This window comes from Poecilia reticulata, chromosome 5, assembly GCF_904066995.2.
Source record: "Poecilia reticulata chromosome 5, P_reticulata-male-v2, whole genome shotgun sequence".
NCBI lineage: Eukaryota > Metazoa > Chordata > Actinopteri > Cyprinodontiformes > Poeciliidae > Poecilia > Poecilia reticulata.
This window is the reverse complement of record NC_088834.1, coordinates 16,401,564-16,416,448: the sequence shown is the minus strand read 5'-3', so window position 1 is coordinate 16,416,448 and position 14,885 is coordinate 16,401,564. Positions and strand designations below refer to the sequence as shown.

Genomic DNA, 14,885 nt, shown 5'->3' with positions numbered 1-14,885 from the left:
TTAGAAGAAGCGAAATGAACTGAACATCAAAGATGTGCTAATTTCAGTCTATATGTTTAAGACTATTTAAGATTATTACGGCTGAATAAACTGATTTGAACTCAGAGGATTACGGTAAATATATTTTTGTCTAAATCAGGTGTCCCTTTCCTCCTGCCTTAAGTTTAATAATTTACCTCTAAGAATTTAAATATAGTTATTGTGGTTGTGACGAGGTGCTTTGTTTTAGTTAAATAGATATGAATACTTTAAACTTGGATAAGAAATGGTGAGAATGCTCTAAAAAGTTCAGAAAGTTCAGGGTAATATCAACAATGAAACAAGATTATTTCTGGGATAAATTTTGAATTATGAAATTAGTTTTTACCTGGTAGACATAATAAAACAGCAGAGAATAATAGTTATCCCCAGTAAAATGTCCCTTAAGTGGAAATACATGAGAAGTTGCTGCTAAAAATAAATCAGGAAACTGATTGAAGGAAAACTTACCTGACAGCATTAAAAGATTTTTATTAGACATAATAATCATACATTTTAATTTAAACGTCTTAAATATTAAAGAATTTGTACAAATACACATTTCTTGATTTTATTATTTAATAAAATAATAAAATCAGACGTAAAACTCAGACCCATTGTTCAGTCACATCTCGTGAAGAGCGTTTATTTACTTAAAACAATCTTATCTTTTCAGGGGACTTTCAACCTTTTCCATTGAAATTTTTTAGAGGAGTCAAGATGTTTGACCTTTGACCGGCCAGAAGCTCGGCTCCTCAGCAGGAGAAACTCAATCAGAGAAACGTTCCGCTGCAGAGCGTTCAGACGGCATGAGTGGAAAATCCTGAGTTTTAGAGTAATCAGGAGAAACATGAACATCTTTTCCCCGTTCGTTTGGATCCTGGACATTTTTCAATGGACTCCTTTCGATTCAAATCCAGTTGATTGTTTTTTTAAAGGTGAATCTTTGACGATTTCATCTTTACATGTTTTACTCTGATGTGTTTTTCCTGTTTTTCATGCGATGTTTGTACTGTAGGACTTGTAGGAGCCTGTGGAGTTTCAGTCCTCTGTAATCTGATGAGAGTTTACAATTTCATTCAAGCGTGCAGGTGAGTTTATTAAAGAAACAAGGAAAACATTTAAAGTTTCGTTTAGTTATTTTGAATTTCCTGTGCACTCAGTGATCCTGACACCCAAAGCGGAGACAGATGGACGTCGTCTTCCTTCAGAAATCCTCTGAGGAGGACATGGAGAGCGGCGGTCCAGTTCTGGTTTCTGACCGGCGTCCTCTCTCTGGTGGGCTGCAGGGTTTCCTCTCTCATCGTGCTGGAGTTTTCCCTCAGAGCCGTTTCTGCATTGACCTCCACCGGACAGGTGAGTTCACAAAAAGCGCAAACTAGAAAACTGTGATACAATTCAGACGACATGGAGTGAGGAGCTAGGAGGGAAAATTACCCCTTAAAAGTTTAATTTAACTTTCACCAAAGCTCAGACTCAACCCAGTAGATTACTACAGTATGAATATACTATGAGAATACACATTGTACCTGTAAAACTGAATAAATTTAATCCTAATTCTCTACATTTGTGTACAAAGTGCATGAAGGAAAATTGAACATTATTACACCGATTATGGAAATGCAATAAAATTATGGCTTTTTGAGAGGAACCTAGAAAAATAACAGCGAAAATTATTTCAAAAGGCATTTTAATTGATCCTGCTCTATTTATCTCGTGACTACATCCCAGCAGTCATAAATATAGACTGCATTCAGATAAATCTATTGCACTGTTTTGGAAAAGAAGAGATTAGACATTTCCCCCTGGAAAGTTGGTAGCATAACAAACACACAGATAAATTTGAGGAGGTTTGGATTTAATTTCATTTATTTATCAAAGAGGCAAATCTTGTAGGTGAGGAAAATTAAATACAAGATTGGTGTGACCCTGATAAATAAGATTAAATAAAATAGTTGCTGAGAGAGACACAGAGAGATAACTAGACAAGAAATGAACATAATGGACAAGAATCACTAGAAAAACCAAAGAAAAGCAGAAACATGTCTGATTTAATCAAGGGAAAGGAACTAAGGAACACAGAAATGAACAAAACCTGTTATAACCCCAGATTATAACAGGACCTGGCAAGATAACAAAACATCAACATTTACATTTAATCAGAAAAGTTTTTAAAGCACCAAAAATAACAAATGAGTGGTTCCTATTAAAAAATTCAAAGAAATCAATGTTTTTAAAATTAAAGCATTTTCCATGCTGTTTTTGGTTTGCCTCACATCCGGACTCGTTTCCTGTCATGTTTCTGTCTGAATCCAGGACCACGGGTCCAGAGGTCCGGAGCTGCTCCTGATCCAGAGCCAGTTCTCTCTGGGCTGCGGCCTCACCTGCACGCTGGCCTTCATCCACCAGGGGGCGCTGCACAGCTCCTTCGGCTTGCTCCTGGCCGCTGCGCTCAGCTGGACATTTGCGAGCTACAGCGGCGGTCTGTGGCGCCATGTGGCCACGCTGTTCCCGCTGCACAGGACCGATGGTTACTGTGGGAAGTGCATCAACCTCCTAACCTCTGGACACACCATGCTGGCCTCGCTGCAAAGAGTGGTTATCTTGGCCTTCGCTACAGCAGCTGTGGCTTCCACCGCCACGGTTTACGAGCACTTCTTATCCCAGAAGGGTGCGATGAAGTTCTGGACTCCACTCACTCTCTGCTACACCATGTTGGTGGCCTACATCCAAGGTGAAGATGCTCGGAGCAGCTGATTAAAGCGATGATTTTTTTAAAAATCATCTGCGATCTGCAGCCACATGCTGCTCCTCACATTGTCTCTCAATAATCTTAGCCAAAATAGTGTAGAACTGAGTACTGTTTTTAAATATAAAGATGACTAAAAAGGGTAGGTTTTGCCATTATTTAAAGTGTTTTCATCCAAAATCTGCATAAAATTTCCACAGCAGAATAATACAGATAATAGAAACTTACCGGTCAAGGAAATTAATATATTCTCATGTTTTCTTCCTTCTAAAAATTAGTATTTGGAATAACATTTTGGTTAAATACAAAATAAACATTTAGTAATTTTTGATAAGTATTTTTAAACGTTCATGTAGGTTTTTCTGCTTTAAATTGGTTGGTTTGATGGGAGTGAAAGCCAATAAGGCTCTATCAAAAATTTTGTTCGTCCCTGTTTGTACAATGGAAGAAAAGCTTAAAAAAAGTAATTAAAAACAAAACATAACCAAATTGACAGACTCTGAAACTATAAGAATGCAAAACGTGAAAAAAGCTCAGAAAAGTTGCAATTATTAAAATGAGAAAACAACCTATACAAGTACAAAAAAGTAAAATAACTAAATTAGTTATTGCAAACCAGTGGAAACATATTGTCAATTCATTTCATCAATTGAAATGAACAAATGTTCATTTCAATTGATGAACATTTGTGGAGAAAAATTAAATGTACAATTATTTAAGTATATTCAAATAGGATTCACTGAAAGTCCAACGGTAACAACTGGAAGTTTTAGTCAAAATAAAGTATGAAAGATATTTTATAGTCAAGCCGTTTTAGATGAAAAGCCTTAACTGTGGAAATGGAGAAACTGTGGAAATGGAGAAAAGTAAACAATAAAAATACCCCCTTAAATTTAAAAGAAATGGGCCTAAGCACAGCACAGCTTATGAAAATGGGTTACTAACACTAGTCGGTAGCTAAATATTCTTTAGCTTCATGTATGAAATGCATGCTCAATGTATGCTAAAGGAATGCTAACAGCTAAAACTGTTGGCTAACAGTTATGAAAATTTAAGAAAAACTTTTAAATGTGGACATTGTTTGGGCTGGTGAAGCTAACAAATTGACCAACAATTAGCTTACAAAACACTAAAACAGAAACCAAACTACAGTTAAAGAAGTGGGATTTGTTTCGTACTGTTTTATGACACGAATACTGAGCTTTTTCGCTAAATAAAAAAAAGGTGAATATAAAACCGTTAGGATGTTAACTAAAGCTGTTGGCTGGCAGTACAGTTTTAAGTTTTACTTCTTTAAAGTTTTTTTTTTTTTTTTTACTTATGGTCAAAAAAAAAAATAACAATATGGAAAACATCGGTTGAAGATTAGCTGATGGCCTTGAGTGTTTGTTTTAAACATTTACAGAAAACATCTGATTAGAAAAAGCTACGTATGAAGTCAATATCCACAGGGTAACTAAAAATAGCAAAAATAACACATTTGAACCACTTTTCAATCAATAAATCAATCAAGTTTATTTGTATGGCAATCCGGTTCAAGGTGCTTTGCATAATAAAAATACAAAATTACAAAGTCATGAATGTTTGTTCAGCAACTGAACAAACATTACACTTTGATAAAAAAAAACTATATACATCAAATATGTTGGTCAGTTTTTAATTAATTAAATCTGTGTTTTTAGTCTTGATTTAAAGGAACTCAGTGTTTTGGCTGTTTGGCAGTTTTCTGGACATTGTTCCAGATTTGTGGTGCATAGAAGCTGAATGGGTTTTTCTTTCAACGTACAGAAGAACAACATCGGCTGAGCATCACAGAGGCCCTGCTGCGCACCGTGGTGCTGCGACTGGGAGGCCTGCTGGTTCTCATGCTGGCAGTGGGAAACTGGACCGACGTTCTCCACATCCTCGTCGCTTTTCTGGGAGAAGGAGTCTGTCTGCTGCCTTCTGAGGATCTGCTGCAGGCTGCGTTAGAGGTCCTTCCTGTCTTTTATTGCTAAATGGCTCCATTATGAGGAACTTAACAATGGCTGATCAAACTTGTTTGTTTTTAGGAAGAACGAGAACGCAACCAGGACAAACAGAGGACCTGCCTCAGATCAAGGATGAGAATACAGTAGAAGATGGTTAGCAAACACACCATCGTGAGTCAGAGGAACGGCCTGAATGTTTCCAGAAAGGTTCTGAATTTAGCTTTGAATTGGTGAGAGGTATTTGAAATAAAGCTTGGACAAGAATGAGATAGTTTTGAGTATGTAGTTGGTAGCCAAAAGGAAATATTTCTGTTTCCTTTCAAGCTGAAAGAAAGATTCAAAATCTCTTATTTGTTATGTTTTAGTCAAACTTCTTACGGAGATGCAAAAACTTATAAAATACTAAAAACGTTCTGGATACATGAACCATTGAAGCTCAGCCTGTATTAATACCTTACAGAAAAATGTCAATGTTTCAATGATGCCCAGGTTTATTTTAGTAGAAGTCGTAACTTTTTTTTTTACACGATTCACCTTAGAATATTTCTGCAGAAAAAGGACATTTTTAAGCGTAGCGTCAGTGAAGCCTCGCTCTACCTCGCTCTACCTCGCTCTACCTCGCTCTACCTCCATGGTTCCCTCCCACATGTTATCAGCTGTTTCTCCACTAAATGAACTCACAGGAAAACCGTTTTAATCTCATTTCTTAACCCAGCATCTTGCAGGTCCAGATGCTCTCATGAGAAACTTTCTCATAAAATAGCAATTTCAAAGTTTTTCAGCAGTAAAATAATATGGGACAAAGGACTGTTCTGTCTTTCCAGGAGCAGCGGCTATTGCTCTGAATTATGCTACTGTACATTCAGTCAGTCAATTAATCTGTCATCATCGATCTGAGGCGAATTCCTCACCAGGGAACAATCATTATCATACGTACAAACAGATGTGGGATTCCTTTTATAACTATGATTTATTTTCACTCAGAGATGAGAATCATTAAGAAAATCACAATGAGCAACTAATGCAGTCTAAGGCTGCAGGTCATGATTATCGTAGCAATCAGTTAATCAGGTTTAAAAAAAACTTCACATTACTTAAAATCATTTTTGTATAAAGCTATAAATACAAGAAGAGAACCAGGTGAAGTTAAAGCTAGGTCACTTTGTGTAGGAGATATTTACAGACAGGTATATTTTTTACTTAAATGCAAATGTATGTAATTTTTTTTAACCTTTTTTTGGTTTAATTGCTGCTCTGAGAATGTTGTTCTTTCAGAAATTGTTTTTTTTTAAAGTCTGTATACTCCAGTTAATGATTAATCAATGATTAAATTATTTGTCAATAATCAATTCAGCAAAGTATACAACTGTATGTTTCTTCTGAAAAGAAATATGTATAAGTAGCAATGAGGAGAAAATATAAAGAGTGATAATAATAATAAAGTGCGGCACCATTTTCACTGGGTAGTGGCAGCTTCATGCTGCGTGGATCCTTCAGCAGGAACAGGCTGCAGAAGACTGGAGACTGGAGCAGAGGTTCACCTTTTACCAGGTCGGTGACCCTACCACGTATCCATAGCTACCACAGAAGAAAAAAACATGGCCTAGTCAAAGTCCACACCAAAATCCAACTGAGAATTTAGAGGCACAACTTTAAAATTGATCTACCAGTCTGAAATTTCAGTTTTATTTCTGTTTGGTAAGTTTTGTACCGATCGCATTTGTTTTAAATAAATAAATTGAACGGACTTTAGAAAATGTTTTTTCAAGAAAAGAAACCGTTTAAAGAGTTGCAGACGAGCAACAGATTTGTTTAGAGGGAAATGTTTCCCCAGTACCAGTAGATATTACTCCACAAATCCTTTGCTTGTAATTTGTTTTAGGATTTTAGAAATAGAAATATCCTTTATTTCTGTGCAACAGCAGCAAAGTGATAGAAAGTCACACAAAGATAGAATATAAAATATAGAATAAATACTGTGTAGTTATGGAAAAACAGTGTGCAACGGAGTTGGTTGATTAAAAAAATGTGCATGTCTCTGTCAGACTGTTTACAATTAGTGAGAATAATTTCATAATTACATCATTTTGCTTCCAACAAATAAAGTCCTAGATCCTCTTTTACTGTTTCCTGTGACTCTTGTGTTAGTTTTTCTCCCTTTTGTTCATCTGCGTCTTTCCTGGGTGTTGAGTGAACAAAAAGCGGCGAAAAGCTGCTCTGCGCTGCCGGCAGGTCAGAAATGAAAAGTCAGGGCGCAGAAGGAGGTTCACGGGGTTTAACGAGGATTTGGGCTGTAAGGGGGCGGAGCCTGCGGGTCCCGGGATTGTATCATCCGTGGGCATGCTCCCTCCTGCAGCCGTGACATCACCGCAGCATTCCTTTCCACAGAGCTGGAACAACAGAGACCCCCATCACTCTCCTCATCGCCATCTCCTGTTAACCCTCTCTGCACGCCCCCAAATCTGCTCGACTTCCAACATCCCTTTTTTAGCTTTGAGGGAGCGGAGTGGACGTCACAGACCTCTGGAAGCAGCCATAATATTTGCTGATCAGCAGCCCTGATATGACCGATCCAGTCCGGCGTTTTGGTTGCTCCACACTTCTTTGCCTCTACTAATATGCCACAAAGCGCTGATAACCAGGAAAAGTTTAAGTCCACTGCTTACAGCTATCAAATGGTGTGTCCCAAATTGGAGCTCTGCAGGGGCCAAAGCCTGCTAATGCCACAAGATACTGATAGTGAGTCAAGACCAAAAGTGATATAATGTGGGGGAAGGGAAGAAGGAAAGAGGGGGAAGAAAAAAAAAAGGAGGCAGACCCAATGAGGGAGGTAGTGAAAATAAGGTTAAGAGGACAATAAGGCAGAGCTGTAAAGGAGAAACGAAACAGAGGTGCAGAGCTGCTCAGGTACGGTCCAATCCGGATAGATAACAAAATGGGAGTTGGGTGAGTGTGTCTGCTTGTCCACGTCAGGCTGAAAAACCCTTTATGACACTGTAAAAACAGTGCTGTTGGTACAACTGCACGTTGCACAACTCTGTGTGAGCGTACATGCATCTGAGTGAGTGTATGACTGTTACAGTGTTAGCCAAGTTTTCATAGTGGATGAATGTGTCATGATTTTTTTCTTCTCTCTCTCTCTCTCTTTTTTTTTTTTTACTGCACTTTGCCAGAGATTAGCTGTTCACTTTTTATGGTCAGGAGGGAGGTTGAATTGTCATTCAGCCAGAGAAAGGAGGAGGGGTCGGCAGACGGCAGAGCTGGGGAGGGGAGGGAGATAGAGGAGGAAAAAGGAGTGGCTTTCTGCAGATAGGCGCCCCTCTCCACCGGAGTAAAGTCTTCTCTCACAGGCAGCTCATGGGAGTGGAAATAAAACAGAAACTCTGATATCCAGACCAAAGAAGAAGAAGATAAAGACTTGACTTCACGCCTCCTTTTGTACCAGGTAAGCTGGAGCCAGATGATTTAGATTCCTTCCTCTGAACCATTCATTGTGTCTGATAAAAGCTGAAGGTGTGTGATTATTCCTCTCAGGAGGAAAGTGAACAGCCTCTTACTGCTGACTGAGGGCGTTAACGTCTCTCTCTCTCTCTCTCTCTCTTGGTAATGACCTCTGGTCTGTGCTGCATTATTCAGGCTGTATGAGGGTTTCACTCAACCATGGCATCAGCAGCTCCCCAGAAAAGGATGGTGTCCTCAGTCTTCATCACGCTGTCGTCCCCCCACCGAGCCACCGTGACACAACAGCAGCAGCAGCAGCAGCCGGCCCTCCGCACCCACGGCGGCCCGGACAGGCAGCACAACACTGCAGGTGATGACCTCTCCTCCCTCAGGCGGAGAGCAGAGGAGATGTCGCCCACCAACACCGGCAGAAACTGGATCGGTGCGGGGCCCCGGGCCAAAGCATCCGGCCCTCAGAGTCAACCCCGACCTGCCCCAACAGGAGCCACCAAAGCCGAGGTGCAGGAGAAGAGCAGGAGCTCTTCAGGTATTCGTGACCGAGCTTGTTTTAAAGTGTTTGTTCCTTGTTTTGGGCCTTTATTGTATACCAGTGTTTCACACAGAAAGCTGCTTTGTAGTTGCAGAGATTTCTAATCCAAACCTCCTCTGGGGTTCTCCACAGAAAAGAGCTAAAGTTGGGAAACATGTCAGACATTAATCAGAGCAGGGCTGTCCAAGCTTTCAGTCAAAGTGTGCCAAAATCTTCAAAAGTACAAGAAAAACAACAAAACTGTAATCTACACTGCAAAAACGCAAATATTACCAAATATTTCTGGTCTAGTTTCAATCGCAAATATATTTGCACACTTGAAAAAAGACAAACTAACTTAAAGGTAACTTTTCTGCAGATATAGCAGTTTGTTTTAAGTATATAATTCTTAAATATTGATGACTTATAACAAGACATTTTTACTTGGTCTTAAATTAAATAATCAGCCAGTGAAGTTGGTACAGTTTTATCAAAATTAAGCAACTATTCACTTAAAACAAGCTGAAACGTTACTTTTAAGTTAGTTTTGTCTTATTTCTAGTCTACTAAGATATTTGCTAAATAAACTCAACCAAAAATATTTGGTAAGATTTTGTGTTTTGCAGTGAAACAAATAAACTAGACTTATTTTCTTTTAAGAAAATGAATGGGATGTTATTTATCACAGATCCATCACTTTATTTGACATTTGCTTTTCAAATTCTTTTAAGCTCTGTTGAATAAATGTATTCTGTTATGAAACTAAATTTAGCCGAGATTTATAAATTAATTAAAATCTAATTTGGATGCAGCAAAGTCGGCTTTTCATTAAAAGTCCCTAGATAGACGTGGTTCTACTTAATTTTTTTATTTATGCAATTCTGAGTTTGAGGAAGTCTCTATGCTCAAAAATCAAACTTCAAAATTTAAGACTTAAAATTGTATTAGTATTATTTTGTTTCCACATAAAAAACAAAAAACAAAATTGTGCTCTAAAGGCAAAGACATAAATAAAAGAACAACATCAACAAAGATATGGCGAATATTTAAAATCTACAAATGTAAAAAAAAAAAAGAGCAAATAGTTACAAAATATTTTTGGTTGGTTTTATTGATAACACTTTAATTGAAGTGTCATGTTTATAACAACCTGTCCTAAACATTAAGAAGTCTTCATGAATGTTTATGAATGTTGTCATGAAGTGTCATTCAGTAAATAATGACATTTTTGATACAAAGTTGTATTAAAAGTCCATCAAAAGTGTTATTATTTACCGAGTGACACTTCATTCATAAACATTTGTGAAGATCCTTCATGTCATGTCAATCCCTTTTAAATAAAACCATTTCATCCATAAAGTAAATCTGAATCTGTTGATTTCACTCCCAGCAGAGTTTTTCCCTCCTCCTCCTCCTGACATTCTACCTTCATCGTTCTCTGAAGATGCAGCTCTTCCTCCTCCTCCTCTGTCCCTGACGTCTCCCCTCCATCCACAGAGTCCTGACCAGCACCCAGTTTCCAACAAAGAGGTATCACATCCCATTAAAACCTTGATTTTCACATCATAATTCACCGTTTTAGTACCTATGTTTCTTTTAAGAATACATTAAACGACTCACAAAGTCTGAGAAACTCATGTCTTGTGGAAACAGCAAACTGAGAAGAAAATGAGAAGTGAATTAAATTCCTCACTTCAAAACATTTTCTCCTATTATTGTCTGGACTAAATAAAATGTAACAAAAGATGAGGAAAAGGGAAGGGATCGCAGCAGAAGATCCATTGTTTTACTGGCCAGTGTGTTTTTCTTTGAAAGTCTTCCTGCAATTTTCTTCATTGTCCAGATTTTTCCTGCACATTTTCAGATGCACGGTATTTACAGTGACGTCGTCCGAAGCTGTGGAGAATTTTACACAATTTATAGATTTAGAACAACGGAAGAATTTATAGTTTGTTGACATTTATGTGTTGTCACCTTCCTAAAATAATGGCTTACGTAATGTTTTTATTTTGCCAGAAGTGATTTAAAAATAAATAAATTAATTAATTAATAAATCACCACTCTTTCTTTCCAAAAGATGTTTCAGGTTATAAAAAAAAAATCACTTTTGGCAAAAAATGACTTGGAACATAATTTGACAATTTAGAGGAAAATCAAAATACTGGGCCCAGACAGATATTTGAGTCTCTGTTGTTAATAAATTGTGTTTTTCAATTGTTGTTTTCAGTCTCAGTTTTCTTTCGCGTTAATTCCATTTTCAGGTAAAAGTATTTTCACCAACCAGAGGCTCGAAACACGATGAAGAAACTAACGGGATTCACAGAAACAGCCAGGACATGACCACAGAGAGCAAAGGTGGCAAGATTTCTATTTACACTTTCAGTTCAACACGAATCATCATCTGATCTTAACGTTTAACATTTGCAACTGTGCAGATTTGTGTGGCTTCTGTCGGAAACCCATGGCTCTTTCTGAACCGGCGATAGAAGCCCTGAACAGGATTTACCATGAGGGCTGCTTCCAGTGCAGATCCTGCCACGTTCCCCTGGCTGGGAAGCAGTACTACAACAAGGCGGGAATCCCTCTGTGTGAAGGCTGCTATCAGGTGGGTCATTGCTCATTTACCTCTAAGAAAATAGATCGAGGTTAATTAGGTGTGGGGGGTGAAAGAATCCATTTCTACTCTGCAAAAACACAAAATCTTACCAAGAATTTTTGGTCTAGTTTCTGGGCAAATTTGTGGCTTACAAGTAACTTTTCAGAGAGATTTTGGAGCCTGGTTCAAGTCAGTGATGTCGTATTTTAACGTGGGAAAAATGTCTTGTTATTAGTGAGATAATCTGCCAGTGGAAGTAGTATATATTTTTAATCCATATAAAAAAAAAATCACAACAGCAACAACAGGAGTCGATGACGTTTCAATTCCAACACTTTTTCAAGCAGATGCTGTATTTTACACACTCTGAAATGAAATCTTTATTTCTGAAAAAGCTCTCGAGGTCTAAATAAAACCTTGAAAGACATTTATTACATTTTGGAGAACTATTGATCCAAATTTTAAAAATTCAAAAGAAAATTTCTTCCCCTAGTATGAGTTTAATAAGCTAAAGAAAACCTTTGTATGCAACTATACATAGGATAGAGAGTTGCACTTTTCTGTTTAAAAACTTCACCTTGATTTCTCCATCTTTGCTATTTGCATTATTAACTATAATGCAAGTTATAGTTAACGTGCATTTAATTATAACTTATCAGGTTATTAATAGACCTAATAAGTCTGTTATGAAGACTTATTAGGTCTTCATAATTAGTCAGTGCTGCATCTTTTCCTGTGTTTCAGGCCAGTTTGGAGCTGTGCTGGACGTGTGGGGAGATTATCACCGACCAGATAATCCGTGCCATAGAGCGAACGTACCATCCCTCCTGTTTCACCTGCACAACATGCAACCAGCAAATCGGAGCACAAGCTTTTGCTCAGGGGGAGGTTGGTGAAGTTTACTGTCTGCAGGACTACTACAGGTAAAAAAAAAAAAGAAAACAATTATGTCAAGTGCTATTAGCAACAAGAATGTGTTGCAGGCCCTGTAGCATTTTGTTTAAAATGCTTGTAAAAGTTTTTTAAAGGTTGTGAAAGCTGGAAGAGACAAACCCAAACGTCTGCCAAGGTGTTCACATAATGTATTGAATCAGGAGGAGTGAAGACTTGAAACATGTTCAAAAACTTTTCACCTTCAATCTGACCTTCAGCTTAATTATCATGAGGGAGAAAATCGGAAGTTTTATTTTCTATTTCCAGCTCAGAAGGTGTGAAAAGAAACGCATGCAAGTTCTGAAAAACGATCACAATCATGCATTACTTTGTGATGGATGTTTTAACTTACTACCATTTAATTATTTCAGTGTATAAAATGTGACGTTTTCTCTCATTTTTGTGTTCCAATTTAAAACCAGGAAATATGCTCCGATGTGTAGCGCCTGTGACCAGCTCATCATTCCTAAAGAAGATGGTACTGATAGCTACACTGTTGAGTGTCTGGGGCGCTCCTACCATGAGAACTGCTACAGATGTGAGGTGAGTATTTACTCTACAGATAGTGTCCTGAATGGACTTACTGACAAACATGTAAATGCGCAGATGCACGTTATTCTGCAGCCGGCATGTCTTTCTTCTCCTCTGCAGGACTGTGGCATCCAGCTCTCCCCTGAGCCAAACGAGCACGGCTGCTATCCTTTTGAAGGGAAAATGTTATGCAAAGCCTGCCATGTCAGCCTGATTTCCGGGCAGCAGTAACATCACCTGGGCTCGCTGCAAGCAAGAGAAAACTGAGTGTTCAGCCCAACGATTCACATGTGCCTTTGCAGGAAAGCATACGTCACAGTGCTTTCTTTGATATCGCATTTAATTACTTTCCAATATGTCAGGCGTTCTGAGAAATACAAATCAACTTTTCTTTTATACTTGATCATTTTGCACTTGAGATAAAAATGCGTTGAACATATTTATGCAACTGGCTTTGCAAAAACTATGTGTAACAAATTAGTAGAATCTGGATCATATTGCTTTTACTTAGCTTTGTACAAAAAAAAATCAAAATATTTTAAGCTTTTATAGAAAATCTAAAGTAACATAATATATAGCCTGTTAAATCAGGTTCTAAGATACATACATTAATTGGAAATGTTGCACACTCCGTATGTAAGTGTATTTAGTTCATAGTCATATAACAGGTTAAGACAAAGCACAGATCAGAACAGCAGATAAAGAGAAAGGAAGATTGCTAAATAAACAGGTCAGAGCCTGCATTATTCATCCTGATTTGTGAAATCTATTTTAGCTTTTTTAATAAACTGGTTTTATTTTTACAGTCTATATCTCAAAATGGCTTCTGGAATTACAAATCTTTTGAAATATGTAAAAATAATAATAATAATAATAATAAAATCTTTTTCTAAGAAAAACTGTTTTTCTGTTTTGATTTTTTTTTAAACTTCTCCATTATGCTATTTTCACAAATGTATGATTTTTGTTAGGTTTTATTTAAGCCTTTAAATATGGACAGACTGGCCAACTTCAATAGCTGATTTTTATATTGCTGTTCTGGCCGATAATCAGTTTTTAAAGATGTTTTAAATATGTACATTTTCTTAATTTTTAGAGTATTTATTGAGAAAAACAGACTTACAGGCGCTGAAGGAGACAGGAAAGGGAAGTGGAGAATACTGGTAATGAACACACAAGGAAGCAACGAGGGACAGGCAGAGAACAGAAATGCTCTGACAAGGAAAAACGGAAAACTGGAGGATTAATTATTAGGAGGTGATTAGTGAGATGGAAATAAGGTGAGTCAGAAACTGAATGTACTACAGCTGTGTTGGTAATGTGACAATGAATACTTAAGAATGTAGAAAAACTAACAAAGCAAAGCAAACAAACTCAAAACGGAGCACAACCTAGCATGAGAATGACTCAAAGTACCAAGTCAAAATTTGACAAGAAAGAGTGTTAACAGGAAAACAGGAAGTAAATGAAACAGCCTACCAAAATAAAAGAGGAACTGAGCTTCACAAAGACAGCCATGGGAGGCCAAGATAGCTAAGGTTATAAGAGTAAACAATAACTAAGATTTATAAATAGAAGCCAGGATGGTGCTGAGATTTTAATCCGACTTAAAGCAATTACAAAAACACACCAGGATGCAAGAGAAACATTTTTTGGGGGGGAAAAGTGTTCCCTCTGCTTCAAATTTTATAATTATGTTTTGTTTTGTTTTGTTTTCATTTAAATCTTTAATATACAACGATTTGCACATAGCTTTATATTTGTTGTTTGTCTAATTATATCATTGTTAAATATTTAATTAGATGTTATTATCAGTCTCTTTAAAACCCTTTACTGAACATGTTGTACTTTTACTTGGGTATAAGTATTTGAGTACAATTTTTGTGTACTCTGGCCACTTCTGATTAATAATAATCAAAGCAGGGTAGTAACTAGTTGCATTTACTCAGTGACATTTAATGAGTAACTTGCTGGACTCTTAAACGTGTATTTTTTACACACTGTACTTTTGACTTTTACTTGAGTAATTTTATTAAATTGAATAAAATTTTTGGATACTCTAGCCACGTCACTGAATGAAGAATAAGCTTGCTTAAACCTAAAATTCACCAGACACAG

At 37.3% G+C, this 14,885-nt stretch overlaps 2 protein-coding genes across 4 annotated transcripts; both read left to right on the top strand.

The window, feature by feature from the left end:
• The first annotated feature begins 592 nt into the window (after positions 1-592).
• Positions 593-6,858, top strand: LOC103465200 (transmembrane protein 82-like). The gene is made up of 6 exons (XM_008409825.3): positions 593-956; positions 1,037-1,109; positions 1,182-1,374; positions 2,335-2,752; positions 4,556-4,740; positions 4,819-6,858. The coding sequence occupies exons 1-6, from the start codon at positions 869-871 to the stop codon at positions 4,882-4,884; spliced, it is 1,023 nt and encodes a 340-aa protein (XP_008408047.1). The 5' UTR covers positions 593-868; the 3' UTR covers positions 4,885-6,858.
• A 1,074-nt stretch (positions 6,859-7,932) lies between these two features.
• Positions 7,933-13,666, top strand: fblim1 (filamin binding LIM protein 1). 3 transcript variants are annotated; one of them, XM_081607154.1, is made up of 8 exons: positions 7,933-8,182; positions 8,374-8,725; positions 10,152-10,237; positions 10,969-11,062; positions 11,143-11,312; positions 12,048-12,226; positions 12,659-12,779; positions 12,888-13,666. In XM_081607154.1, exons 2-8 carry the CDS (start codon positions 8,398-8,400, stop codon positions 12,996-12,998), a joined length of 1,089 nt encoding a protein of 362 aa, XP_081463280.1. In that variant the 5' UTR covers positions 7,933-8,182; positions 8,374-8,397; the 3' UTR covers positions 12,999-13,666. The 3 variants fall into 3 exon arrangements, with proteins under 3 accessions (XP_081463280.1, XP_081463279.1, XP_081463278.1); XM_081607153.1 differs by having other exon boundaries at positions 7,934-8,182; positions 10,101-10,237; XM_081607152.1 differs by having other exon boundaries at positions 7,960-8,182; positions 10,098-10,237.
• The last annotated feature ends 1,219 nt before the right edge of the window (positions 13,667-14,885 follow it).

Coding starts and splice junctions, on each gene's coding strand:
- LOC103465200 (XM_008409825.3), top strand. CDS start 869: ATGAACATCTTTTCCCCGTTCGTTTGGATCCTGGACATTTTTCAATGG. Junction 957..1,036: donor AGTTGATTGTTTTTTTAAAG/GTGAATCTTTGA, acceptor TTTGTACTGTAG/GACTTGTAGGAGCCTGTGGA. Junction 4,741..4,818: donor TGCTGCAGGCTGCGTTAGAG/GTCCTTCCTGTC, acceptor GTTTGTTTTTAG/GAAGAACGAGAACGCAACCA.
- fblim1 (XM_081607152.1), top strand. CDS start 8,398: ATGGCATCAGCAGCTCCCCAGAAAAGGATGGTGTCCTCAGTCTTCATC. Junction 11,313..12,047: donor TGTGTGAAGGCTGCTATCAG/GTGGGTCATTGC, acceptor CCTGTGTTTCAG/GCCAGTTTGGAGCTGTGCTG. Junction 12,227..12,658: donor TGTCTGCAGGACTACTACAG/GTAAAAAAAAAA, acceptor ATTTAAAACCAG/GAAATATGCTCCGATGTGTA.